Source organism: Phalaenopsis equestris, unplaced genomic scaffold (genome assembly GCF_001263595.1).
Source record: "Phalaenopsis equestris unplaced genomic scaffold, ASM126359v1 Scaffold000055, whole genome shotgun sequence".
Classification (NCBI taxonomy): Eukaryota; Viridiplantae; Streptophyta; class Magnoliopsida; order Asparagales; family Orchidaceae; genus Phalaenopsis; species Phalaenopsis equestris.
The window spans coordinates 2054048-2080155 of NW_018164497.1; the positions used below are offsets into that span (position 1 = coordinate 2054048).

Sequence of the window (26108 nt, forward strand, 5' to 3'; positions counted from 1 at the left end):
AGGTGAGTCTCAATTCTAGTTTTCTAAAATGGTCCATAGGAATTTCTAGAGCTAGAATCTAGGCTCTAAGGAGGAGAAGACAAGACCTCACAAAAATGAGGTCAACATGGTGGTGTTGATATTTGAACGTGCTCGTATGAATTTGGAATTGAAAATACATTTGCTTCTTTCTTTTCTTTTCCCATGCCTCATTGCCGGTTGTTATTTGCATCAAGACTTTTACTTCTTTATTACTGCATGTATGAAAACATATTTCTGTTTGTATCACGTATGAAAACATATTTCTGTTCGCATTTTCAGATTTGACTCTGTTATCTTTCGCCGAACGAAAGAGTCAGCATCAATGCATCATGCTATGCAATCAAGCACCGGCCTGGTGGAAGCCATAATACTTGAAATTCAGGACAGAGACCGAATTGGTGGTGCATTTTTAAATTCTGAAGACATATGCTGCACTCCACAACTTCACCAAGAGAAATCTTGCAAGTTAGCAGAGGTAATCATTCATCCAAATCCTGATAACTCCCAATGGCCAAAGCGCATACAGACTTTTTTTGATGGGACAAATGAGGAAGCAACTATGATTACTCAAAATATTCCCATAGAAAAAACTGGAATGTACTATCTCTATTTTATGTTCTGTGACCCGCAACTACAAGGTTTGACGATCAGTGGAAGAACCGTTTGGAGAAATCCAGGAGGTTATCTGCCTGGTAAAATGGCACCATTGATGACATTTCATGGTTTAATGTCTTTGGCATATCTTGCACTTGGCCTTGTTTGGTTTCTTCAATTTGTGCGGTTCTGGAAAGATACATTGCAGCTTCACTACTTGATTACAGCTGTAATTGCACTAGGCATGTGTGAAATGGCTTTTTGGTACTTTGAGTATGCAAATTTTAATGACTCTGGGAGCCGGCCAATGGGCATTACCATTTGGGCTGTGACTTTCACTGCTGTCAAAAAGACTGTTTCAAGGATGCTTCTTTTGGTGGTTTCGATGGGTTATGGTGTTGTAAGACCAACTTTAGGTGGCATTACTTCTAAAGTTATCCTTCTTGGTGTGGTGTATTTCATAACGTCGGAAGCCCTTGAGCTTGTGGAACACTTGGGTAACATCAACGACTTCTCTGGAAAAGGAAGGCTATTCCTGGTTCTTCCTGTTGCTCTCTTGGATTCTTGCTTCATTATATGGATATTTTCATCCCTATCCAAAACACTTGAAAAGCTTCAGGTTGGCTCCTATTTACGTTGTAATGTTATATATGATTATTCTATATACATCTGATTTTTTTAGATTCCAACTTTTGCAATCAAAACCTAGTTTGAGATAGTTTTTTTTTGTCTTATTCATTACATGATCAGTACTCGCTATTGGTCTAGTTATATTCTATCTTATTTACCTTTATTAGCTCATCGCTTATACAATAACAACAACAAGCCTTTATCCCACTAAGTGGGGTCAGCTATATGAATCCTCCATTCTCCATTGCGTCCTATTGATTGTCATATTTTCATTTAATTCTAATAAATTAAGATCATTTTTTAATACAATATGCCCAAGCCTTTCTAGGTCTACCTTTTCCTTTCTAAATATAAGTCGAATCTAAAACTAGCAGGCTCATTTCCATGGTCAAAGTCCCTGTGAGGTCGCAGCCTGATCTACTCTCCTAACCAGATCATCAGATGGTTGACATTTGAAAATGAACTTTTACAGAATTTCTTCATGCCTCCTGTTGGACACAGGAAGCTTCTCTGATATGTTTTGAGCTTTGTACACAGGGAATTAGTCCTAAATTCCTTTCACTTAGCTGCTTCAATTTCACTACAAAATTTTGATTATCTATCTAAATATTAGTACTTCAGTTTCTTGTTGAGTTCTGTAATTTATTTTATTTTTGCATTATCATGTGGTTTGGACTTTTTATATTTTCAAGACTCCATCTAAATTAAGCGAGTTTTTGTTATATTGGTGGTTTTTGTTCTATGAATTATAATTTATTTTTATTATCTAATTCCATTGCATCATTTAGCTGTATTAGGAATCTAGACTTTAGAATGTCTTCTATTAAAATAGTATGAGACTTATGGTTGCATCATCATGTCGACTATAATTAAAACATTAATTGGCTCAATAATAGAGTTAATAAATGTAGTTCATAGGAAATCTAGTAAATTATAGTTTTAAACAGATACAACATAATTATCTTAAGGTTTAAAATTACATTTCTACATTTATTGAGAGGTTTAACCAAAATTTAAAAAGGCAAGTTGGGAACTTAGGCATTTTACCTTAATAAGATGAGTCTTAAGTGTCGAGGTGAATTGATACGTAAGCCCAAAAAAAGTCTTAAAGTTAAACGCAATTTATAAATATGTCATAAACCGTCATTATATTTATTTTGTTATTAAACACACAATGAGAAAAAAAAAACAGATCTTAATTTTAAATGTCATTTTAAGTGATAGCGTGAAACAAGAATTAAGGTAAGCACTCAATTTAAAATTAAAATATGTCATGAGGATCAAGAACCATCATAATTTTTTTTAATTTCAACATTTTTAGAAGAGTCATATATATTAATTTTATGATCCGATTCAATCTTTCTTTTATCTTTATAATCTTCTCTCTCACTCTCTCTCTCTCACTCTCTCTCTACCAAAGAGTCAACCTGTCCATACAAATTAGTAGAGCCATCCGACATCACATCAATCACAGAAACAAAAACAATATTGTCAGGGGTGTCCACAGTGGCAATTAAATTAGATACCAGTTCCTATCTTGTGATAATTTCTTCCACAGGTGGAGCAGATCTGTCCAGAGCAGTGGGGTTAGACCCATCCTTATTCACTTGAGCTTTAGATTTTAAATTAGGATGGAGCCTGTGATATTTATCAAGCGTATACTCAAACATCTTGCAATGAGTACAATAAAAATGTCCGTTCCATGACAACTTGTTGTCAATATCCATTATGAGTTGTGTCTAGCCAGACTTCAGTAATATCAGGTAAAGTAATATCACTTTTCATAATTATTATGGTCACAGAAGGTCTGGTTAGATTGAAGGTGGGTAAATCTAGTTTCATAGGATCCCTAAGTATGACCCTAATAAAATAGAGAATCTGATGATTAAAAAAATGCAGCTGGAGACCAGGTAAACTAAACCATACTGATACAGTGGGAGATTCATGGTTTGGGTCAAAAGGAGAGAATCACTTGAGTAACTTCATTGACTTTCCTGCATTGTTAAAATATTTTTTAGAGAAAATCCGAGTGTAGTCTTCAGCTGCAGTTAACTGAATCAACACATACCTCCCATTAAAGAGTCTCATTTTCCACTTGTCTTCTAGTTTGAGATCATCAAAACTCTTTCTGATAACTTCCATAGGTGGGTGCCTCCATTGAAATTTTTCATTAAGAGCGAACTCGCATTTCTCAGTTAAAGTTGAAATTTCTAAATAAAAAAAAAGAGTGTTGCTTTCCAACAGTTCCTACTTGCCTTCTTAAAAAAGGAGCAGTCACATGTACCATCACGACATTCCTTATAGCTTAATGGGAAGACAATCGTCATTTCCACCTGAGGATCCCATCACGTGGGCGAAGGAGGCTTTGCCAGGTTCAACCGAGGGAGGGAGCGCCATCAAAGCAGGGAGATGTTTCACCTGCTATGATGCTCCGATATAAGCGCAGTAGGTGAAACGCAGTGTCAAAATAGACGGTGCTATGAAAATGGAAGACGCGAAGATCTCGGCGTCGAAACAGACGAAAACGCAGTAAGCAGGGAGACGCGAAGCTGAAATGGAGAAACGACGAAAACGCAACAAGCAGGGAGACGCGAAGACGCAAGCCGACGAAGCTGAAGACGCGAGATGGAGAGACAAAGAAACACAATAGGCGAAACAAAGGCGATGAGGTGCAAGCTCTCTTCCTTCGAGCGCGGCTGAATCAAAGACGACTGAAATCGCCATGCGAAACCCTAGCAGAGACGACGAAATTCGCCATCTTGCACAAATTCGTGTATACACACACACACACACACACACACACACACACTACTTTGTGCGAACATTTTAACTGTTTGGTAAACAGAATGTGTAAAGACCCTTGGGGTCCCGAGTTCGAGGCTTTCCTTGGACATCACACGAGTGGATCATAAATGCACTTTGCGGTCCATTTATATATATATATATATATATATATATAATTTAGAATAAAATAATAAATTTCTTCCATAACTAAGTGATTCATTATAATTTAACTAAAAAAAATGAAATGTATGCAATATTGATTATTAAGTATGTTATAATTATATTATAATTTAATATATCAGTTTTTTTCATATACTCATTAATTTGAGGTAGCTGCCTCAGCAAGAAAGGCCATAAATTTGAGGCCTTTCTGTGCACGCTTTTAATCAATAGTTTAACCTTGAAAATTTCTTAGAATGGATTGGTAATTTGGAAGACTTCTTTGATTATTACCACAACTAATTCCAAAAATATTTAAAGTTGTTGAAACAGCATTTGTAGGACATGCTTAATTATTTAATCTAAGTATTGCAAATGAAACAAAATCAATATAGTCAGAGATATGAAACAACCTTAAAAAGATATATTTGTCCTTCAATGGGTATGGCGACCAATTGCATAAACAATTTAGGGTTGTCATTAAAACAAGTATATCATTTTTTAATAATATCATGTTTTACATGTCTTATAACCACACATGGGATGTCACTAAATTATTTTGTTACCACTTCTTGTTTCTTTAAACAACCTAGGAATTAACTAAACTATACATCACCGTAATGAATAAATTTTGAAATAGCGCTTGATTATTTATATGTAGCTAATTTTGTCACAGATTATTGCATTTCTTCTATTTATTCCATTGATTATACAATATTGATTCAAAATGGTCTCTTTTGTAGAAATTGTGATACAAAATTATCTTAATTTAGCTTCAAGACTATACAAAATTGATTTTAATTTAGTTGTTGAGGGACCATTTTGGATCACTTTTGTATGGTTGAGGAACTAATTTAAATATGTGATAATATGAAACTAAATTGGCTATGCGAATAGTTGGGGACTATTTTAGGATTTGGCCCTTCCCCAAAACACTATTTGAGGTTTTAGGTTGATATTTAAACATTGAGGCATATTATGATCATTCTACTAGGACTATCGTTCCTATGATTAATCTTCCTAACGAGTAGTGCACTGCAATCTCCTTTGCCCACCAACACTAAACTTATGTATAATTCAATCTTGATTTTTTTGATTGGGTTGTAGATTATATATATTTATTTGATGATATATTAGATAAAGAATACTGTTTGTAGTTACAATTCAAATTCATATCTAATTTTGTTGAATTTGATTTGGCACTACAATTGATCATGTTTGTGAACTATAGGGGTCGTATACATAGTGCTATTTTTGATTTTTTGTTGTTGTTATATTTGGTCTATTTTTTTATCTAGCTATCCTATTGCAGGTCTTCCATTGTGTGTTTAAATCTTGTTATTATTGAACTTATTTTTATTTTACTGTACCAAAATCATTTTTTAAAATTTGAATTAAACAAATGAGAGACAACTGACGGGAGATTATATGCTTATAAATATCAGCACCTGAAGCATATTATTGAAATTATACAAAAAGTTTTTTTGTTAGTATCTTTTATTATTTTTCGTCTGTTAGTGTTTTGTATTATTGATATGTTTTAATTATTATTATTATTTTTTTAATCATGGGGAGTTATGAATGATTTATTATATTCTTAATATGAGAGTCATCCTTATCTACTTAATTTGTAAATATTTCAAATGAAATTGAAGAAGAACAATTATTTTTTCTTCTCAAAACTATACATGGTATCGGAGTCGGCAACCTAACCGGTTAACCCTAACCCCACTCCGGGGTGACGTGAGATGACTCCTTCGTGTTATGACATTAACGTTTAGGAAGGCGACATTGGGATTGCTGCAGACAAAGATCGACAAACCCCTGTTTGTTTTCCCTTGCGATTCTGCAACGTCCGAGAGGGTTCTGTATTGAGAAACAACAAGGAGATTCTGCCGCATTCATAGTTTCCTCACAATTCAGCAGTGCCCGTACTTCCCTCGCGATTCCACATCGTTCAAGAGGGTTGAGAAGGTGACATCTGGATTACGATAGATGAAGATCAACGGGTAGCAAGGAGATTCTGCGGCATTTGTAGTTACAAGCAAGGAGACTACAATGTCTGCAACATCAGATGAGGGTTCTTTATTGACGATCGGTTGAGCGCTTTCATTATCCCTTTTTTTTTAGCCGGCGCACAAGAGTTTTCTGTCGTTCTTGATCGCAAACAATGATCAAAATTGTGGCCTAAAAGAGTTTCGCACTGTTCTTGATCATAAACAACATTTGGGATTGTGGTGCAAAGAAGTTCCGCTCCGCTTACACAATTGAGATCGTGGTGTTGTTCAAATTAAAAGGATGTACAAATCAACAATGATGACGAGAGTTCAAAGAAATGATACTACATCGATTGGTTCCAATAACTTTGAAACCACATCACCTCACCCTATACTCTTATCGACAGAGTATTGTTGATAGAACTTACCACCATATCTCACAGTGATTAAACTTAATGGACATAACTACCTTCGGTTATCTCAATCTATATAATTGGCAAACTACGAAAGAGACACAATTGGATATTTAACAGGAGAAATTTCAAAACCTAATGCAGGTTATCTCAATCTGAAAAAATGGCATTCCAAAAATTCTCTAGTTATGGTTTGACTCTTCAACTCCAAACCTAACACAGAAAACCCAAATTATTCCTTCATACTGCTCGAGATAATTGGGAGGCCGTTAGAGATCTCTATTCAGACTTGAAGAATTCTTCCTAGAATTTTTTGTTGAAAACTTAACTTTGGAAATCCAAATAAAATGACCATGATACAACGTCTAATAATGAGTTGGTAACTTGATGACAGGAGTTTGATCAATGCTATGATGACATCTGAGAGAATTTAAATGATTATGCTTGCCACAATAAAAGAGAATAAAACAATCGAGTCTACATGTTCCTAGTAGGTCTTAATCGAAATTTAGACAAAGTCTGAGGTCGCATCCTTGGTAGGAAAATTGAACCCTCAATTCAAGAAGTTTTTTGCGAAAGTTAGATGTGAAGAGGCAAGGAGAAAAATTATAATGTGCAACACCAAATCATATGTCAATATTGAATAGCAGAACTCAGTTATTGTGTTGAAAGGTGTTGACAATGACAGAAAATTTTGAAAAAAATATCATGGTTCGAGCATTGCAAAAAATCATGGCACACAAAAGAGACATGTTGGAAGTATCATAGTAAACTTGCAAATTGTAAATTAAAATCCATGCATGTAGGTCGAGCTTAGCAATCCATTACTGAAGAAACTCATGAGCTGCCTGCTAACTCGAACACAATTCTTTCACCAATGAGCAATTAGAGCACTCACACAAATAATTTCAATCTCCAAAATTTGCTGACTCCATCGTGCTCTTTAGTACGAAAGGGTAATTCTTTGGCCACTGCTTTGTTAGGTGTTATTCCTAATTTTTCTCATTTGTGGATAATTAATTATGATGGAAGAGATCACATAACTGGTTGTTATAAATTATTTTCTTCTTATAGACCTTGTTCGGGCTATAAAAAGATTAAAATTATTGATGGTTCCTTCTTGGTAATTGTTGGGAAAGAACTTATGAAACTCTTCTTGTTGTTAACCCCTCATGATGTTCTCCATATTTCTAATCTATCACGCAACTTGTTGTCGATCAGTAAAATTATTGTTGATCATCAATGTTAAACTAATCTCTATTTTTCTTGTAGTGAGTTTCAGGATTTAACCACGAGGAGGATGGTTAGAAGTGCTAAAAAAATAGTTGAACTTTACTATTTTGACGATAGGCTTGACTCAAATAGATAGTGTCAAAATACTGGTTTAAATTTTGTTTATATTTCTAAAGAAAATGAAATTATGTTATGACATCATAGATTAGGTCATCTGAGTTTTTTTTATCTAAAATACTTGTTTCCTAAATTATTTCAGAATAAAAATATCATTATTTCAATGTGAAGTGTGTCAGTTTGTAAGCATCATTGTGTATAGTTTTCTCCACAAATGTATGAATCAACTACATCATTTATTTTGATTCATAGTGATATATGAGATCCTTTTAAAATCCTTATACATTATGGAAAAAAATGATTTGTGACTATCACAAATGATCAAACTAGGCTAAGTTGGGTTTATCTAATGAAAGAAAATTTTGAATTAGAAATACTTTTAAAAAATTTTATGTTATGGTACAAACACAATTTCAAACAATCATTCAAATATTACAGAATGATAATGGTCAAGAGTATTTCAAAAACACCTTAGGTTAATTCTTTGTTGAAGAAGGAATTATTCATTAAAGCTTTTATGTCGACACTCCTCAATAAAATGGGTTGACTAAAAGAAAAAACAAACACTTATTGAAGGTAGCTCGGGTATTGTTATTTAGCAATCAGTGCCTAATATCTTTTTGGTGAAGCTGTTTTTATTGTTACTTTCTCATAAGTAGAACACCTAATAAGGTTTTAAAATTTGAAACACGTTTTAAATTTTTTTAAAAAAATTGGCTCTCATCTTCCTTACCTCTAAAGATATTTGGGTGTACTGCTTTTGTTCGCATTCATAATCAAAGAAAACTTAAACCCCGAGCTAAAAAATATGTGTTTGTTGGTTATGCTTCTAACCAAAAGGTATATATGTTTTGATCCCAATTATTAAAAACAAATTCTATCATAGATATTTCATTTTTTGAATTACAACTATTTTTTTAATTTTATTTTCAAGAGGAAGTATAAAACAAAGGTGTGTCTACCGAGTTTCAAGATTTTATTCAAATCAAAGAATACCAAAATTGTATGTCCCCAATTTTAATTGTTCAACTTGAAAACTCATGAGATATTATATCATTAGAGAATGCACCAAGTTTTTTAGGTACTGAAGTTCTACTATACTATCTCATGATGTTCATAACAACGAAGAGACGAGGAAAAAAGATAACAGTGATACTGTTTGACATTGTCTACTTGCGACAGAGAACAACTCAAAAGAATGGATCTACAAATTTTTTTCACTGCTCAGAATCTGCAAACTCGGGTAAAGTCTCATTAATCCTTTATCTCATATTTAGTCTACTTCATCTTCAATTCAAAATCTTCTAGTCTTGAATCAAAGCATAGTTTGAATCTTAAGTCTAATGAGCCTAGCCTTCCTATTGGGGAAATGTCTTTCACCTAACATTCATTGTCTCATTATGTGCATATGAAAATCTCTCACTTACTTTAAGTGCTTTTACCTCACAATATTGTATATGAAGATTCCTAGAATTGTGCAGGATGCCCTGAAAGTCCCCAAGTGAATGGAGGTTGTTTTGAGGAGATGAAAGGTCTTGAAAAAAATGAAACATGAAGTGTTTGATCTACCTAGAAGAAAGATAACCGCCGGATGCAAATTTGTGTTTACAATCAACTACAATTTTGATGAATCCTTATAACGTCACAAAGCTAGATTGGTTGCTAAGGGATTCATTCAGGCATATGGCATTGCTTATTTAGAAACATTCGCTCTTGTTGCAAAACTAAACTCTGTAAGGGTACTTCTGTGACTTGCAACTAATTTTGACTGATCCCGACAACTGTTGGATATAAAGAATGCATTCCTTAATGTTGATTTGGAGTAAAAAGTATATATGAATGCATCCTTAGGATTTAATGAGAAGTTCGAAACAGATGTGTGTAAACTAAAAAAATCCTTCTGTGGGTTGAAGCTATCACCGAGAACGTGGTTTTTGTAAAAGCCAAATGTATAATCAAGGATGAGGAGATCATACAATGTTCTTCAGCATTCAAAGGAGGGGAAGATAACCATATTTATTGTATATGTGTATGATATAATTCTCACCTGAGATGACATAGATGAAATGAACCGGTTGAAGACTTCCCTCTCGTTAGTCTTTTAGACCATGGACTTAGGATCTTTGAGGTATTTTCTTCGCAAGGAGGTTGCTAGATCGAAGAAAGGGATTATAGTTTCCCAAAGGAAATATGTGCTTGATCTTTTAAATAAAATTGAGATGAGTGGTTGTAGGTCTGTAAACACTATAATTGATCTCAATCAAAAGCAGTGAGATGGGAAGGAATGCGACCTAGTAAATACAACTCGATATCAAATTTTGGTGGGAAACTTAATATACTTATCACAGACACAACCATTTATCACATTTGCTATAAGCCTTGTAAATCAATTTATGCATTCTTCCTTTGGGAAATAGTTTGAAGGAGTTAACAGGATTCTCATATACCTAAAAAGTATATCGGGTAATGATTTACTCTCTCAAAAGACCATGTAACAGAATATAGAGGCATACACCAATGCAGTTTGAGCAGGCTCAATTGTTGCCAGGAGATAGGCTTTTGAGTACCGTACTTATGTCTGGGTAAATTTGGTTACCTGACGAAGTAAGAAACAAAATGTGGTGGCAAGGAGCAGTGCCAAAGCATAATATCGAGCTATGGCTAACAAAGTAGGTGAGATGTTTTGGTTGAAGCTAACTTAAAAAGCTACAAATTCCAATAGATATGCTAATGAAGTTATACTATGACAATAAAACTTCCATAAGCATTGCAAGAGATCATGTGCAACGTGATCGCACAAGGCATGTGGAGATTGACAGACACTTCATGGAAGAGAAGATTGATTATGGAGTTATTTGTATGTTATTTATCTCTATTGCTTAACAAATAGCGGATGTCCTTACCAAAGGACTGCTCAGGCCAAACTTTGAGCTCTTTTATTATTTTTCATTTATTGGAGCTTTTTATTATTAGCATGTTCTAATCTTCACCAAAGGACTGCTCAGGCCTAACTTTGAGCTCTTATATTATTTTTGTTTATTGGAGCTTTTTATTATTAATATGTTTTACTAGAGTTGTTACTTGTGTTCGAACTGAATGAGGATTGAGCAAATGTTTTCCTATTTTTGTTAGATTACATTAGGGATTGACTTTAAACCCATATCTTTTTTGCTTTAGTTTTGGATGGTCTTACTGGACATTTATAGGATGATGAACGTTGTTGTATGCTTTTTGTTGATGATATCCTTCTCGTGAATAAGACGAGAGAAAAAGCCCAGGAAAAACTTGAATTATGGAGGTCTACATCGTAGTCTAAAGGCCTTCATTTAGTAGAACTAAAATTGAATACATGGATTGTAATTTTGGTAGCAGTAGCTCTAGTGATAGAAGTGTAACTTTGGGCTATCAAATTATTAAAAGGTGTGAATGATTTAGATCGGGTTTGTTGTCCAAAGCGATGGTGATATAGATGGGAATGTTAATAGTAGAATTCAAGTTCGTTGGTTCGTTGGTTGAAGTGCTTCAGGCCTTTTATGTGATAGAAAAGTACCACTTAGATTGAAAGGAAAATTTTATAAGACGGTGGTGAGACCTGCAATGCTCTATGGTGTTGAATGTTGGGTTTTAAAAGAGAATCATAATACTAAGTTAAGTGTTGCCGAGATGAGAATGATTAGGTGGATGAGTGGCTTTACACTTAGAGGCAAAATGTGAAATGATTATATCCGTAATAGGGTTGGTGCCGTAATAGGGTTGATAGGGTTGGTGTAACTCCTGTGACGGACAAAATTAGAGAAAGCCATCTTAGATGGTTTGGTCTCATTAAGCGTCGTATAACTAATGATCTGATTAGGAGAGTAGATGTTTTTGATTTGACTCATGTTAAGAAAGGTAGAGATAGACCTAGGAGGACTTGGGCTTACTGTATAAAAAATGATCTTAATTTATTAGAACTAAATAAAAATATGACACTAAATAGAATGCAATGGAGAAAAAGGATTCATGTAGCCGACCCCACATAGTGGAATTAAGGCTTTGTTGTTGTTGTTGTTTGTTGTATCTTTTAATTATTACATTTTTTTTCATGGGGAGTTATGACTGGTTTATGATGTTCTTAATATGGGTGCCATCACCATCTATTTATTTTGTAATCATTTCAAATGAAATTGAAGAGGAATAATTATTTTTTTCCTTCCCAAAACTACACATAAATTTCAATTATGTGCTTAATAAAAATTTCAAATTTTCTTTTCAATTTTGTGTGCGCCGATTGGATGTTGGATTTCTTTAACTGCGCTACTTGTGCCATCAATTTTTGAGGGAAGTTATTTGCTTATATCTGCTTGATACCTAAATTTTCTCTATTTGGATAATTGTTTTCCTCAAACCTTTCTTCTAAATATTGTTTCTTTGAAGAGTTCCTGATTTTGGTCAGAATTCATTATAAATCTTTTATTGCTGATGCATAACTTGAGTCTCACTGATTTTTTTTTGTTTCAATTTTTTGTTGCTTTCTTTAATTTATTTAATCATTGCATTATCATTTTGTTTAGGCTTTTTTTTGTATTTTGAAATTTAATTACAAAAAAAAGTGTGTTTTTGTTATGTAAATTCTAATTTCTTTTGTATTATTTCCATTGCATCACCTTGTGTAAGGAACTCTAATGAATCTGCTTGCGGAAGTCTTGAACTTGGTTTATCTTTTGTCCTTTCATTTTATCAAGTCTTTTCTAACAAGATGTATGTGGCAAAAAGACTTTTTACCTATTTAAATATCTGAAAAATGAAAATATGGAGGCTAATTTACTCTGAAGCTTGATTTGGTATTATATTTTTAGTTTTGGTTAACGGAGTAGTACTACTTGGCAAGTGATTGGTGTTATTGTCCCCTTAACTCTAAAAGGGGTTGAGTTTGGCTCATGCCTATTTTTTTTTTTTTTGTCTTCTCTGCATTTCATTATTGTGTTTGGGGCATTTCAATGCATAGCACACAATTCTTATTATTTACGTAAATAGCACCCAAACTTTCATATATTTATATACATAGTACCAAATCTCTAACTTCACGTCAAAAATGCCAATATTATTTATTTTCTAAAAGTGGAATACACTTTTTCATGCATAGTTTTACATCACCAAAGTATTATAAATGTAAATATGGAAGTTTAGGTGTTAGATATGTAAATACATGAGCATTGTGTGGTTATATGTAAATCTCCATTTCTGTTTCACATATTATATTTTTTAAGTACAAAATTAACTGCACTTATGTTTGTTGAGGCCTCAATTTTCAAACCCCAAAAAGCTTCTTTTTCAAATTTTAATGCTTCACAAATTATGGAGCAAAATCTTATGCAAACAGTTCCCTACAAATTTTATCACGGACCTTTTGACATCTCCACTATCGTATCTAAGTTGAATGTGTGTAAAGCATTCTGTTGTGTGTAAGACTTAATCTGATTGCCTTTTTGCTGCATGTAGTAAAAAAAATTTTACTCATGATTCATACATGAAGGAAAGAAAAAAAAACCTTATACACTGCTGTAATAAGGTACACTATTAATATTAGATCAGCACAATTTGACACAATGGTATTAGATCAAGCAGAATTTGACTTGAATCACGTGGATGCATTCAAAGACGTTCAGTATGGGTAAATTTTTTCTTGTATTTTTCCTAGTGCTTGTTTGAGTTCTGGTTGTCCTGTGCTATCGTCTTCAGGAAAACAATCATTTACTGTCTTTCTTTCAGCAATCTGTTTTTCATACTTTATTGTTAATTGCACATTGGCTATCTTTTAGTGCATGGAGGGACCACTTCAATATTTTTCTCGTTGAAGTTTCTTGCACTATTGTCTTATTGACCATGCTTTTCTTTTGTCATGTTTCTTATTCCTTCAGGTGCGAAGAAGTGTGGCCAAACTGGACTTGTATCGTAAGTTCACCAATTCCTTGGCTGTGTCCGTGCTTCTTTCTGTTGCCTGGATTGGTTATGAGGTTCGTACTATAATACTTTCATGACGTAGTAATTAAGTCATCAAGGGAAAAACACATTTATTAAATCTCCTTGAACATTCTGTTTATTATCAACAATATTTTAGAAGGCACGGAGACATAAGGAAACTCAGCTTACTTATTCAAAAATGAGAAAAAGAAATTTAAAATCTAAAATCTTTAACCATATGATTTATATTTTAACTTTATAGTTTAACACAAACATATAAAATTAAACAAAATTAAAAAAAAACACCACTGGCCATTTGGTGTTGGACTTCTACAAAGATTAGCTATTTGTGGGCAAGAGAACGAAGAGCTGTGAGGAAGCCTTTGGTGAGGAGTAAAGATCTGGTATAGACATGGTCTGAGGAGCTGAAGGCAAATCAGGCTTAAATCTTAGATTTTTCCATGGGGTTGTAGGAGAGGAATCTATTTGATATCACTTAGCTCATAAGAGATTAAAATGTTAATAAATTTTCATTCATATTTTCTTAAATAGATATAGAAGTTATTTATATTAAGTTCAAACTTTGTAATTTGATTGTCTAATTTTAGTTATATAATAGAGCTATCATCCTGCTATGAGGCAAAAAAGGTAAAGCCCAGGCACATAGGGCAGCGTCTTAGCCTGCCAAACATCACTAACCTGGGGCAATTTTACTTAGCCCCACCCTTTTTATAACACTTATTTGCAGTGATGTACACACTGGTTCTCCAAGGAAAACCATCATGACTAGTATTGCACTCATGTTAGATATTCAATTTAGAACTAGATTGGAAGATAAATATTAAATGATTTGTGCATATGTGGAAGATAACCTTTTGTTTGTTTTTGTTTGGTTTTTTTTTTTTTTCTGTAATTTTATTTTAAATTTCCAAGCACTGTATGCTGTTCTCTGATATATCAGATGTTTCAAAAAACCGTTTCTTCTTATTGCGCTTTTAAAATGGTTCTTAGTTTTTGGAATCAGGTTTTGAGCATAGCTTATTTTACTTTTATGAAATTATGTCAATTTCATGTGATTCAATATGCACTAAAGCTTTTGAATTTGTGATGGTGCACTTGTATTTTAATGCAACTTGCCCGTTGAGTGATTCAATATACACTGTATGCTGTTCTCTGATATATCAGATGTTCCAAAAAACCGTTTCTTCTTATTGCTCTTTTAAAATGGTGCTCAGTTTTTGGCATCAGGTTTTGAGCATAGCTTGTTTTACTTTTAAGAAAATTATGTCACATTCAAGTGATTCAATATACACCAAAGCTTTTGAATTTGTGATGGTGCAGTTGTACTTTAATGCAACTGACCCGTTAAGTGAGCTGTGGCAAAGGGCTTGGATCATCTCTGCTTTTTGGAATGTTCTTTCGTACATACTTCTTGCAGTTATTTGTTTCCTCTGGGCTCCATCACAAAATCCAACTAGGTACTCTCATTGCGGCTCATTATACGTACTTTTTTACTTGCGCAGTTGCCAAATTTATCACCCTCCTATAAATTTACTTATAATTGGTTTTTGTCAGTAATTCTGCTCCCCTGGACAGTTACTTAGCAGGTAATGGGATTAACAATAAAATTCTGTCAAAATTTTTTTGCATGCAATAATTTTTAATATTGTACAACTTTGTTGATAATAAAGATATAGGTTCTGAGTTTTCGAATACAACTAATATGGTGTGTAATATACAATTATAGATTATTGGTTACCAATTAATCCAATAACTCAATGTCTTGTAATAAAAGCAAGCAATAATATTTTTAAGCCCAATTGAGATTGAAATAATTGTAAATATTTGAGAATTTAATAGAAATTTATAAACAAATAAAATCAACGAGCAGAATAACTGAATTGCATATAATCGAAGTTGTGACTTATCGAATTTTGATCAAAACTAACACTACTAATTTGGCCAATAGCAAATTATGTTAGACATGGAAAGAATTGTGACTGAAATATTGAAAAATTAGGCCGTAAGTTTATAGAGGTGATGAAACTTCCTCTGGGATCAGGTAGGGGCTTATACCATGCTGTATGGAATCAAACATCTAACTTTCTCTATCAAGATTGGAAATTTGAATTGAAATTTTCTTTAAGCAAAATGTTCTGATTTAAATGCCACCATTTATATACTCTTAATAGCCTGACCTAGAGGAAGATTCTTTGTGAGGATGTGTGCGAGTTGGCCACTATACGACACAAAAGGAATACAAATCTCCCCAGAATCGAGTTTTTCCTTAATGAATTGTCGGTCAATCTCAACATGCTTGTTGCGATCATACTGCACCGGATTGTGGGCAATGCAATGACGTTCTTATTATTACAGAACAATTGTAGAGGGATGGAGACCAACATACGCAGTTTGCGGAGCATGATGCTTAACCAGAGAGCTTTACATATTCCTAAGGACATGGTCTAAAAATCAGCTTCAGCACTGCTCCAAGAAACCACCGACTGTTTTTTAATTTTCCACGTGACAAAATTGTCCCACAAAAAATGAGTTGTACCCTGAGGTAGATCGCCGATCATGGATGGACCCAACCCAATCAGCTTCTGTGTATACTGCAATAGAACAGTAAGTTTGGCACGAGAAACATGGGCCCGAAGTGCTTTTTAAATAGTTGAGAATTCGGTGAACATCTTGGAGATGGTGCCTATAGGGGACATGCATGATATGACTTATTATACCAACTACGTGTAGGGGTGTAAACGAGCTGAACACGAGCGAACCCGGGCTCAGCTTGTGTTCTGCTCTTTAAAAAATATCATTGTTCGTGTTCGACTCGTTTATATTTAGCTAGCCAAGCACGAGCTATATGCAAACAAAGAGTCGTTTTGATTATAGTCACGCATGCAACTGTTAGGGGTGTAAATGAGCCGAGTTAGAGCGAGCACAGACTCGACTTGTTAAAAAAATATCATTGTTCATGTTCGGCTCGTTTATATATTGAGTTCAAAAAATTTTTTTTGTCTTTGGCTCGTTTGCTTATGGAATCAAGGTTATATATTGAGTTCAAAAAAAATTTTTTGTCTTTGGCTCGTTTGCTTATGGAATCAAGCACGACCTATTCATGAACATTGAGCTATTTTGACAATCTTAGTCACACATAATTAGAATGTTAGGGCAGGGCATGATTTAAGTTGTGTTATTTATATTAAAGTTCATTTAAATAGAATTTAATCTATTTTTATTTTTTTAATTAGTAATTTTAATTTTTATAGCCTTGTAGTCAAATAAATTATTTAAAAGCAATACTGATTAATTAGAATTTTCCTAGGCTCTGATATCATGTCAGTACTGAACTAGGATAATTCTTATTGATACTAAAGGTGGGATAAATAAACTCATTACAAAATACACCAACTAGGAAAGAAATAAAAACATGATAAAATAGAATAGGAAAGCAATAATAGAGGCAATCTCCTAATAATGGAAGGGATTAAATACGTAATCTCATAATATATTCTAATAGATGCCAATCCAAAAATAGTAAAAATACCAATCCACCATTCTATCAAACAATGTCACGCCATTCCTGCACATCGCACCATCTCTGTATCCACCATTCTCAACACACATGGCCAAATAAGTCTAAGAATCAGCCCAAATATCTGCTCCCTCAACTTCTGAAAGTAGAAGTCTTACACTCCCTCTCCCACAAATGTTGGGAAACAACCCGCACAATTTCTTTTTTTTTATTTAAATTAGTAATGCTGGAGAGTATTGTATTCGCCAAGTAGCAACTACCACATCAAACTATTTGACTTCAAAAAAAAGTTGACTATGAAGAATTTATCAATTCGCACAATCTTTTGTGGAGATTACATTAATTTAAATCAAGATTGAAGTTATGCCAACTAAATAAACTAAGCTAAAGCTAGAATAAAAAATACGCCTTTTTTGATGTTACGACCCTTCTTGGCCATTTTTATAAGCACGGCCATAGATTGAAAATAACAAATAAAAGGGAATTTAATACTTAAAAAGGAAAATATATAATGGCATAAAAACTAATGCTTGATATGATTCTCTCAATAAGCATAAATTTAAAGATCTTCATTAAATTTGTCTAGTTTGGACAAATTTAACTCTAATGAATGCTGGTCTAAAAAAATGTCGTGCTTCGCAGTTTGTTGAATTTTAGAATAATGCGGAATACTTCAGAATTGCAGTTTGTTGAATTTTAGAATAATGTGGAATACTTCAGAATGCTTGATTTTATTGATGCAAAGAGGGGTATAAATACTCATTACATGATTTACTGGTATGAAAAATAATAAAAACAGAATACAATAGAAAATGAAATGAATAATAACAAAATATAAGCGACAGCTAATCTCTCTAATTAATGAGAGAAATAAATATAGATTCTCAAGGTCCATCATATAATTTATAACATTCTAAATATAGAGTTATAACAAATATGAAATATAATTATTAGTATTTTTGAGATCTTTCATGAGATCTTTCAACAGATCTTTCAACACTCCCCCTCAAGTTGAACATGGTTGAAAACCATATTCAACTTGAATTTGAAAACATCGGGTGCGGTATGCTGACTGAACATGTAACATCAATTTGCTAACAAGAAACTCCAACAATCCTTAAACCGTAAGTGCCAAAGCCGAGAATGCCGAAGCCTGAGGGCGCCGAAGCCTGACAGCTTTGAAGCAGAGAATGTCGAAACCTGTGAGTGGTCGAAGCCTGAGAGTGGCCTGGACGAGGGCTAAGCTCAATTTCGAGACATTGATGAATTTATAAGTCACCGATTGACTGATAATTGCATGAAAGCAACAAGAAGTCTGCAATAATCTGCAATAATGCTGCAGGAGAGCTGCAAGAAAGCTGCAGGGAGGCTGTAGGTAGGTTGCAGGAAAGCTGCAGAGGGCCAACGACAGTGTTCAGGAAAGTTGTAGTGCTCGGATAAGGCTGCAATAATGCTACAGGAAAGAGCAATGCTTTCCTTGGGAAGAGCCGACTGAAATCTGCAGGGAAAAAATTTTGTTGAGGTAGATCTGACGGCGAGAAAAGCTGCATGAGGGAGGTCCGACGACGGGAAAGGCTGCAGGGGAGAGAATTGGCTGCATTTGTATGCCTGAAGGTTCAGGAAGTTCTAGGGGAGAGAATTGGAAGCAAATATGTCCGCAAGAAGTTTTGGTGGCAGGAAAGACCGCAGGAAGTTCTGGTGGCAGGAAAGGCCGCAGGAAGTTCTGGCGACAGGAAAGGCCGCAGGAAGTTCTGGCGACAGGAAAGGCCGCAGGAAGTTCTGGCGACAGGAAAGGCCGCAGGAAGTTCTGGCGGCAGGAAACTCGGCTGTTTAGCAGGGAATAATTTTTGGTGGAGGAAGGTTTGTTGCTAAGAAGATTCAAGCAACATAATTTGAACAAAGGAGCTCATGCAGGGAGAAGTCTGGTGCTCGGAAGAACTGGAGGAGCTCCAGAGGAGGGCCTGCAGATTAGCCAAAAAGGATGTGGACAGAGAATCGATTGAGATGAATCGAATCTGCTGCCAGCGGAAGAAGATGCAACGATGCAACGGTTTGAGGTCTTCATTTGGAAGCTGGTACTTGAGGGTGAAGTTCTGACCACCAAGAAGATGTCGAGAGCTAACCAGCAACAGTGAGGAAGTGATTCTGGCTAGCCTACAAGTTGGTAGAGGAATTTTTGTTGGCCTGAAAATTGAATGCAGGGAGATTCCAACAGATGAGCCTAAGGAAGAGGTTCTGCAGCGAGGAAGGCCTGCAACAGGATTTTTCTGGACAAGAGGAAGAGATCAGGCAGAGGGCCTGAAGAACTTGGAGAGGATTGGTTGTTGCTTGCTACAACTTGTTGCTTATGGGATCACGAGGAGATCCTGCTGTTGCTGCTATAGGGAGAGGATGCAGGAGATGAGCATCATGATGGCAGGGATAGCCAAGCCTAGTGTCCAGCTCACATTGCTCTGTATATAAATAATGAAGATGGATGGAGAGGAAGAGATTTAGGACATCAAGATAGAGAGAAACTGTGACCCAGATGTACTCGTCGTAGGTATAACGCTTGATCAAGTTGTCGGTGTTGTAGATGAGAAAGGCCGAGAAGACGAGAGCGCCAAGTATGCCGAATACGGCAACAGAGGTTGGTCTAAGTGGGAAGAACATCTGAATAAAGCTTGTTAACAAAAGAACTACAAGGCCAACAAACAAAGCTGGTCCAAGATAGCTGAAATCCTTCCCCTTTCTAGAAGCCCAGAAAGAATAGCCGGTCAACGATAATACAACACCAGATGTTAAAATCAACGCCTCAAGTACAATCATTCCTTCACCGGAGGATGAGAGAATGACGGTGAGTGCAGCCATAGCACAAACCTGCATCTGGAGCGCAACAATGTAGTCGGAAGCCTCCTCCAGAAGAGTCGGGAACGAGACCCTCCGATCGAGACCCTCCGACATCTCGAAACAAGCCTGCCAATGACTCTTGCCTTGCACTTGAGAAACTGCGACCTCTTCTTCTTCCTGACAGAGAAGCCATCATAGACAACCGAGAAAAACTTCGGCCACGCGGGGCAGCAGACTTCTGTGAGTGGATTTGGCTGCTTGAGATTGAGATTCCGATTAGAGAGGATGGCACGACTCCATCGACTCTGGCCCCCCTTGGTATTGCTAGGATCCGATCGACCGCCTCCCAGATGGCTCGGGTTCGGCTGGGGCTTCAACCGTCGGTGCAGATCTGCGGACACGGAGAAGGGTCTTGATTCTCAAGTCCGAACAAGCCGCGATACTGGCGTGTATATCCCACAAAATCGATGAGAGGATGGAAGATGCAAGGTCCTGGGCTCGGGTGTTTGGAGTAAGGTCGTGGAATCATCGGATTTGTCAAGGAAAGGTGGCGTCTTCTGCTTCTTGCCTTGGTGCGGCGGAGATGTCGTTGATGCGCTCGCAGCAAGTCTCGGTGAAATCGTTGTAGAGCAGCGTTACAAGGGATCTGGAGAAAAAAATTGTTATTCCCCTTCGTATCGGGATCGGAGTACTTTCGCCGAATCGAGCGTCATGGACCATCGGTTTATTGGATCTAGCGAGCGGCGAGCCGGAGAAGAAGAGAGGAGCTGGATCAGATGGTTTTGAAATAAAAAAGGCATCGAGCGATCGCCGGCGAAAAAATCCGCCGAGGTTTCAGACAGATCACCGACCGATTGCCCTAGGAGAAGTTTGAAGACGCTCCTTTGATTCTCTCTGCAGAGTATGTCCGAACGGATCTCCCCTGTGGAGTCGTCGAGTTGACGTCGAATTGGAAGATGGAGTTAGTGTTCGCCGGAACCCCACTTTCCTCCACAACCGCCTCTCTCGATCGAGAAAAATTTGTTCCCCTCCCTTCCTGCATAGAGGACGGCAGGAAGAGAATCCGACAATTCTCACAGGAGGGCTGGTGGCTAGAGTACGAAACTAGGCTCTGATACCAGTTGAATTTTAGAATAATGCGGAATACTTCAGAATGTTTGATTTTATTGATGCAAAGAGGGGTATAAATACCCATTACATGACTTGCTAGTGTGGAAAACAATAAAAACATAATACAATAGAAAAGAAAATGAATAATAACAAAATATAAGAGACAACTAATCTCTCTAATTAAGGAGAGAAATAAATAGAGATTCTTAAGATCCCTCATATAATTTATAACCCTCTAAATATAGAGTTATAACAAATATGAAATATAAATATTAGTATTTTCGAGATCTTTCAACATAGTTAGGCACGTTTCCTAGTGAACTATTTATTCTAACATCAGTAGTGGATGTAATCTCATTATTTATAATTGCTTAAAGAATAAGTTGTATAGAAGTATTTGAGTGACAATTGAATTTGAACTCGTAAGGAAGAGCTAAACAAGAATAGAAAGGATTTGATAGTTGGGTGTTAATTTTGGGGATAATTACATACATAGCACTCGAAACGTCGTCGTTTATAAAATCTAGCACGCAGATGATACTTTTGAACTACAGAACCGATGTATTTACGCATGCCAGGATTAAGAATTTGATAAAAATGAAAACTATGGGTTGAGGTTCTGTCATGAATTTGGATATTTTGGTGAGAATTTGAAAAATGGATGAAAGAGGGTGTTGGATTTGTAGATTTGTAAATAGTTGTAAATAGCAATGTTTCGGGTGCTATATATGTTTCTATTCTTGTTTAGCTCTTCCTTATGAGTTCACATTCAATTGTCACTCAAATACTTCTATAGAAAGGATTTGATAGTTGGGTGTTGAAATAAGGTCTAAAAGATGCATTTAAAAATTTGATTTATAGAACCGATGTACTTACGCATGCCAGGATTAAGAATTTGATAAAAATGAAAAATATAGGTTGAGGTTCTATCATGAATTTGGATATTTTGGCGAGAATTTGAAAAATGGATGAAAGAGGGTGTTGGATTTGTAAATAGCAATGTTCCGGGTGCTATATGTAAACAGCCCTTACTTTTAATGTGTTGAACGATTTTAAATAGTCTCACTATCTCTGCATTTGACTTCTTAAAGGTTTTAGATAGAAGCTTAAATTTAAAGTCTCTTTTTAACAACAAAATACTAGTATTTATTATAATTAATAGTCGGCTTCTACAAATATTCTCAAGCAATTAGGCCAGTAATAAAATGACAGTAATAAAATGATAGTATCCTAAGGGATTACTAATAATGACCTATAACGAAAAAAATGAAATGAAATGCTAATGCAATTGCATGGAGACAAATCATAAAAAAATGTCTATCGACTTAGATTGACGCACCTATTTAAAAAATAATAATAATCCAGAGATTTAAACATGAGTTTTGATAAATCATACACCTTTAAAATTGACCAAATTGATAAAATTTTAATTTTAATTTTGTTTTAAGGTGTTTGATATTTCTGAATTCTTGTAAGTATTATTGTAAATTTGCTCGTCATGAGGTTTATTCCATGCGTTTGTATTTCACTAAATCGCAGAGCAGAATGAAAGTCAAAAGTAGTTTAATCTTCCATCATAGGAACACAATATAATAGTTTGATCTTCCATCATAGGAACACAATATAACTTGATAATCTATCAAAAGCTGTATTTTCATATTGCTTATTTAATTCATCGGGTATGTTGGGTCTCATTGGTTTGATTTTGCATCCACAAATAGACTTAGTTTCCTTTTATAATTCTGGCATCTAATATATCTATAAAAGAATATACATGAGTTATCATTTCTTCAATTAGATCAACCTCAATCATATATGGTTATAGCATTAGTGTATTCTTCATCTGCTGTAATGAGTTGTTACTAAGCTTTCTTTTGGAATCAGCACAGTTGCAATATTTTTAATGGCATGCTGGTAACATGCTTCAATATGAAAAGATCTAGATAAAGCCATAGGTAGTGTTTATAGTGAATTGTAGTGTTTTTTTTAAAAGATCTAGATAAAGCCTTAGGTAGTGTTTATAGTGAATTGTAGTGTTTTTTTTTTTTATTTCTTGTCTCTTGCCTAAGACCTTTAATGAAGCAATTGGCGGTAACAAAATAGTTTAAATTTAAATAATACAAGACCTGTAAATCTTGCCTAATATTCAGATATGCTAGAATCTTTTTGTTTACAATTCTAAAATTAATTATGCAATTCATCCATATATCCATCAAATGTTATATATTTCTTATCATGCTTTATGTTTTATTACAAAGCTTGCTAATTTTATTCCATCTAAAACACTACGCTAAAACAGTTTACTATGTCCCGCTGGTGTTGTTTAAGCAGATTAAACTTTTTCATGATCAAATACACGACGATGTTCAAAAAAAATTTCCAAATCATAAATCAACCAAAAATTTCCAAATCATAAATCAATCTTGAAAATTTTCTATGATCATATCACCTGTTGGATCTTTGGGTCTAATTTTGAACCTCTCATTAGTCATACCATAGTCATATAAATTTGCAACTCAAGCTAGTGTATTTAAATTACATTGTTTATTAATTTTTGTTGGCCCAATTAATAGTTGGTGCATTTAACTGGCATGATGATGCAACTGTAAGCTCGTACTAATTTGATTTAAATTTTTGTCGTTAGGATTTCATAATGCAACTAATATGGTTGGTAGCATGCTTTCTTACAAGGGAAAATTGAGGATTAATAGATTGATGGTTATCAATTCAACAGCTTACTATATTAAAATGAGAGCAAATAATACTATTTTTAATTCCAATTGATGATGAAATGATCTTAAATATTTGAGAATTAAAATATCTTATACCACTTTACTTAAATTGCATTATTTATTAATTTTTATTGACCCAATTATTATGTGTGCATAATTTCTAGTGTACTAATATGGTTGGTAGCATGCTTTCTTAAAAATGAAAATCGGGGATTAATAGCTTGATAGTTGTTTATCAAGTCAGCACTCACTTTAAAGAAATGAGAACAAATAACATTAATTTTAAGTCAAGTTGATGATGAAATGACTTAAATTTTTTGAGAATTTCAATAAGATGTTTGTAACTAGTAAATGGATTAATTTTATAATATTGGATTTTTGACATCAATTTTTATCCAAAATTAAGCCTAAACTAACCAATAACAAATTGAATTAAGAAAAAAGACAAGGAGTGAAATTATCAATTTAGAGAAAATCAAGCCTCACATGGGTACTAGGTGGTGACCCTCCTTGAAATCAAGTAGTCTTATTTGTTTCATGCTCAAAGGAATCTCTTTCATATTCAGCTTTCACTCAAAAGATTAAAGAATGAAAGAGAAATTTTATTCAATCCGAAATTTCATAAATATGTACCTAATACCATTTTTTATAGACTACTCATTGATTAGATAAAACTAGCTGTGATCAATATCAATGTAAATTAAGATAAAACATAACTAATTTTAAAATATCCTAGAATAGTTTGGTGGTGTGGGGGAAGGCGAGCTTTTATATTTACATGCATAGTACTCAAATCTTGAATATTACATAAAAAATTACCACAATTATTTACTTTTTTTAAGTGAAATACGCATTTCTATGCATAGGTTTAGAACACAATGTTGGCCATCTTTTTATTTTTGAAAGGAAGATTTTTGTAAAATATGAAAATAGTTTCTGATGTAAATATGATTTTTGAAAGTAACATTTTAATTTAAAAATAGATGAGACCAAACGAGTTTCTCATATTGAATAGTCTGGATGGATGAACGTGATATCAAAAGTAATACACTATCCAAAAGGAAAAACATACCACTTGTTAGTAGGCTCAACCACATAAATTAAGAAGTTTGTATGGCTGGCAAATTTTCCGATCTAATATAAGGATTAGATATGATTTATTTTACCTGGGTTTCAAGTTCCTTATAGAGACAAGCTCCTATAGTTAATTACATCTTAAATGACTGAGATTACTTAAGAAGACTCTCGATTAAGATCAGTGGTTTTGTCTTCCAGATTTTAAAGTTTAGGTTTCCAAGATTGGACATGGGAAAATCGAATGAGAGACTCAAATAGGAACAATTATTTTAAGGAATCCAAAGGAATGAAGAGTTGGGGATATCACAGATCCAGGGAAAACCTTAGTGACTTCCCAACCATCCTATTGTTTGGCTTTATGTTTTTGAAATGATGTTATTCAATGTTTAATCCTGTAGCTTATTTTAGAATTTAGGACTTACATTCACACGATATTTGATCATGCAATTAGCCTAAAAAGATAGGAGGATTTATACTGTACCGTACGGTAACCTTGGAATTCTAAAAGTGTTAGGACTTATAATTGCATAGCAGGGTTGTGCAATAAGAGATAAAGTGAGGATTTACGTTGCGCTAAACAAACAACCTCGAAGTTCTATGACTTGTTATTTAAACTAAGAAAATGCTTCGTTGACGTGAACTTGTTTTGATGTCGCAAATCCATCTCGAATTTACTCTTTTGTGTGTCCTCGTCGTGTTGCCTACAGTGTTCGCTCCAAGTTCCCCGTCGTAGCACCTTTGGATTCGATGTTAATTTTAAGGGTATATGCAATTGTTTAGTCAACGATCTACTGTCGGGTACCTCCTATGAAACCAACTACTGACCCCATACTCTAAGGTATAGTATGTAAAAGAAATAGTAACAGGTGTAAGTATAATAACAAAATTTAAGAAATGAGCTAGCATGCATTGTATCAACAAAAGAAATACT

General features: G+C 34.6%; 1 protein-coding gene across 2 annotated transcripts in view; it reads left to right on the top strand.

Annotated features, from left to right (window-relative positions):
- The window catches only part of LOC110019398 (transmembrane protein 87A), a 65672-nt gene that overhangs the window by 31785 nt on the left and 7779 nt on the right, over positions 1-26108 (top strand). For both annotated transcript variants that reach the window (XM_020717035.1, XM_020717036.1), the window contains exons 2-4: positions 301-1234; positions 13849-13944; positions 15233-15369. In XM_020717035.1, the coding sequence (XP_020572694.1) occupies positions 301-1234; positions 13849-13944; positions 15233-15369 (1167 nt within the window). The remainder of the gene's footprint in view (positions 1-300; positions 1235-13848; positions 13945-15232; positions 15370-26108) is intronic.